Source organism: Priapulus caudatus, unplaced genomic scaffold (assembly GCF_000485595.1).
Source record: "Priapulus caudatus unplaced genomic scaffold, Priapulus_caudatus-5.0.1 Scaffold528, whole genome shotgun sequence".
NCBI classification, from domain to species: domain Eukaryota; kingdom Metazoa; phylum Priapulida; class Priapulimorpha; order Priapulimorphida; family Priapulidae; genus Priapulus; species Priapulus caudatus.
The window spans coordinates 161,088-164,874 of record NW_014577589.1 but is presented as its reverse complement, the minus strand read 5'-3'; the positions used below and the strand labels follow the sequence as shown (position 1 = coordinate 164,874).

At 43.7% G+C, this 3,787-nt stretch overlaps 1 protein-coding gene across 1 annotated transcript in view; it reads left to right on the top strand.

Annotated features, from left to right (window-relative positions):
• Positions 1-1,603: 1,603 nt before the first annotated feature.
• Positions 1,604-3,787, top strand: part of LOC106811328 (translation initiation factor IF-2-like) — a gene marked incomplete in the record, with an annotated part of 12,166 nt that continues 9,982 nt past the window's right edge. The window contains 1 exon segment of the mRNA XM_014814909.1: positions 1,604-1,959. Within this exon segment, the coding sequence (XP_014670395.1) occupies positions 1,770-1,959 (190 nt within the window).

Below are 3,787 nucleotides of genomic sequence, written 5' to 3'. Positions count from 1 at the left end.
ATGTGAACAGGTCCACCCAAAATTTTAAATGGCCCTTAATACAGGACCTTACAAGTTTGAACAGGCCCTTAATTCTGTTTAATTTATTCCATTATTAATAAAAGTATTAGCTTTGTGTTTATTAGGCATACTCGTAGTATTTATTTGCACAGTTTGCACAGTAGAGTAATTTAGCACATCAGTCACATTTTAGCAAAATTATGAAAAATGTTAGGAACACTACTCAGGAAATTGGTAAATATTGTTGATATAAAGGCAAGATAGGCAAAATTTGAATAGGCCAAATGGACTGATCATATGGGCGGTTGAACCGGCGGTTTAGGGGGTTGAACTGGCGGCCACCAGCAAAATAGCACTAATTTCACGCACTGCGCATTTACATACTAGATACTGACAAAGGTTATTCAATATACTATAAAATTAAAAGCAAATTTTCACGTTTTAGTTACCAGTAATCTACCGTATACTCATGATCATTATAATGCTATTAATGATATTAATGCTAATAATACCAAGATCTTGACATTTTAATTAAATGTCCCTCCTGCATTTAATTGTGGCTGTTTTTGTTAAGCTTACTTCACCGACTCATTGTAATCCTCACATTTACTACTAGTAAAAGGTATATAGACGATAATACTTCACTTTGGATGGTCACTTGCTTAAATACTCTACGTCTGTTCAAATCCACAAAAGCGTGTCCGTTTCCTTTGGGCCTAACAATTATATCTAATGAGTAATGTTTAAAACTCTTTCGCTTTTATATTTATAATTCTTAGACAACGCTGCCTAAAATTCTCAATCCTAAGTCCCTGTAAAAAATGTTATGAACCATTTGCTTCAAATTAATGCACATTAATCATACATGAAAATTCAATTAGCCAATAACGACAACACGGTTGACAATTGTCTGACGGTAGATAATTGACAAAACAATTGAAAGCTAAATTCGTGCACTGATGTAGCAACTTAGTGAATATAATTTAAAATATGATAATTAGCGATTCCTAGGAGTAGGAAACTATAACAAGTATAAAGACACGCACACAGTCATGCACGAAATTTTTAACTAACAGAACATGCATTTGATTTGAAGGGGTGTGGTATTTTGTGAGAAATGATTATACAGTAAACACAAGTGTACTGTATTTTATAGCGACTTGGTCCAGGCAAATAAAACGCATACGAATAAACTATAGTGGCTTTTATATAGGGCAAACGAATAGCTGCTTAAGCTTAATAATTATAACTATTACTATGTCTATTACTATTAGTATTGCCATTGGTGAAACTTCAAATGAAGGGAGTGCAAGAAGTGAGAATTTACACCAGTTTTGAGAGATGATTTCGCTTACAAATAAGCCTCGTGCGTGTACACGGGCTACAAATTAAATACCACAGTTTATTTATATAAACATGCACTGATACTATATAATAACCACGTGCAGTATAATTACCTCTGATGCTCTAAAATGTGTTGTTATTTAGTAAAAATTCCTAGCATCTCTAAAAAGGTCGCCGGGCGAGGCAGCCACTAGGTGTCGCACCGAGGCAGTGACGTAATGAGGTACAGTAACGTGACACCAGATGTCGCTATAAAACGTACACACGCACAGCCACGTTGTAAACCATAGATGGAAACGCAAGATTAAATTTAACGCAAAATAGTGGCTTCAAAACTTCCGCATGTCTACTATTCTGTGTTTTTACGATTTTGTGTGAAGTATCGATGGTGTTGTTAAAGTCTAAGTGCGTAGATATTTACCAATATGTTTTTAAAGCGGAGCGGTAGCGGACTGAGCCTGAGGGTTGTGGTGGCAATGGTAGCAATTGGCACGCTTGGTCTGCTCGTGTTAGGTATAGCGAAATTTCACGACGCTCATCAGCGCATGAACCGCTTTTATCGGGAATCTGTCGACTATAAGCAACTACACTTGTCAACAAAAGCGGAACTAGACGGTATGGTCTGCATAAGTGTAGTGTCTCACCTTAGTTTTTCTCTGTAACCCCCATTTCTCCTGACCAGTGTACACGTCAGGTCGACTCGTCACTGGCAGCCAAGAACAAGCCGCTACGCTACAGCACGACACGCGGCCATGACTAGTATGACAATCAACAATATCGCGCTGCCTGACTCCGCGCCGCCCAGTTTCACACAACGTCACGTTATTGTGAGTCAGTTAAACTCCGCGTGTTCCTGCAGGTGATTGTCCACTTTCCACACTATGTTCGGTAATCCGCGGAAGACCTGCTGAACAGCGAACGCCACTTTGACAAACCGGCTCGCCACGAATGTGCTCAAATCACAGAAATTCCTCAAATATACATGCAGAATGGATGGGGCTTTCGGATGCTTACCAGGCCAGAGACGAGCCGCATGCCCAATCTGTGACGACGCGCCTGCGCTTGATTGGCTGCAGCAAGTTTAACGTGCAGACAGCGTGGGACTGCCGCCAAGGGCTAACCGTTGTTGACATCGCGGGTGAGTCATGCTCGCAATCAGCGCAGCCGCAGCGATTGGGCATGCGCCGTTTGCCTCGGTAGCATCCGAATGGGATCATTTCGCATGTATATTGCACGGACATTTCTGTGATTTGAGCGCCATTCCTGGCGGGGAGCCCGCATTTACAAAAATGCAGCGTGTAGCTTGGTTCAGCAGTCTCGCCGATTCCAACGATAGTTGGAAGCTGGCTCGTCAAACCTGCAGGAACACCGCGAGTCTGTAACTGATTGGAAGACGGATGAGCGGTGAGTTGTGGAAACTGCGGCGGGATAGACCTACTGGCCGAGAGTCGCCGGCGAGCTTAAGCTAGCGCACCACACTCGCAAGCAAAACGCGGAATTTGTTTTCCAGCCCATTTCGCGTTTGCTGCTCGGCAGAGCAAGCACACACACGCCACCCGACAACAAGCACACAAGCCTGAGCCAAAACATACAGAAACCACTGCGTACAGCCGCCGCTGTCACATGACATCAAAAATAGCCATCCAATGGACATCCAATTTTGGTGCTGTCACGTACTATTTTAAGGATATTGATTTTGGAGGACCAGTCTGGTGCGCGTTTCGCTGATGTAGCAGAACCATTGACGCAACACACGCATCAATAAGCAAAACTTAACGCTCTAGTCTATCCTGCGAAAACACGCTCCGCGAATCAAACATTTGCTTTGTCAGGCGTCAAACACGCTCCAGCTGAGCAATGTTTTTTTTTCGGGACATCAGCCCACACAGCCACGAACAGTCGACGCCGAAACATGTTGTTTGCTCCACGTTCAGTATTATTGCTCGGGGTGTGTGCAGTTATGCTTTTAGGCACCATGTTGTTATTATAGTCAATGGCCTCGCTTCGTGTGCTGTACGTGCGCGGCTTGTTACTGCTGCAGTTGACTTCAGTGTGTTACCGGCACTTCACTTGCACTTAACACTGAAGAACGTTACAGCTTTGGGCCTTTGCACACTTGTTAGTAATTTTTCCAAGCTATCTGACTTCATTGGCGTACCATGTCAAAAAACAATAAAAAGCCGACAGAACTGGTATCGGTCGCCTAAAGTTGAGTAAAAAACTATAGCCCGTGGTGAGACGGTTTGCTGCCTGGCAACGGGCCTACTGTGCACTGGCGCTGATGAGGGTCTATACCCTGGCGGGTTCGGTCCGGCTGAGTATACTCGGACCGCTACCTCGGCGTCGTTGCACCTCATCTAGATATTGGCGGACCGAGTATTCGCTCGGGTATCTGTCCCTAACGCATCCGGTGCAGCCGAGGCCCTCCTTATTGTGTGCACAC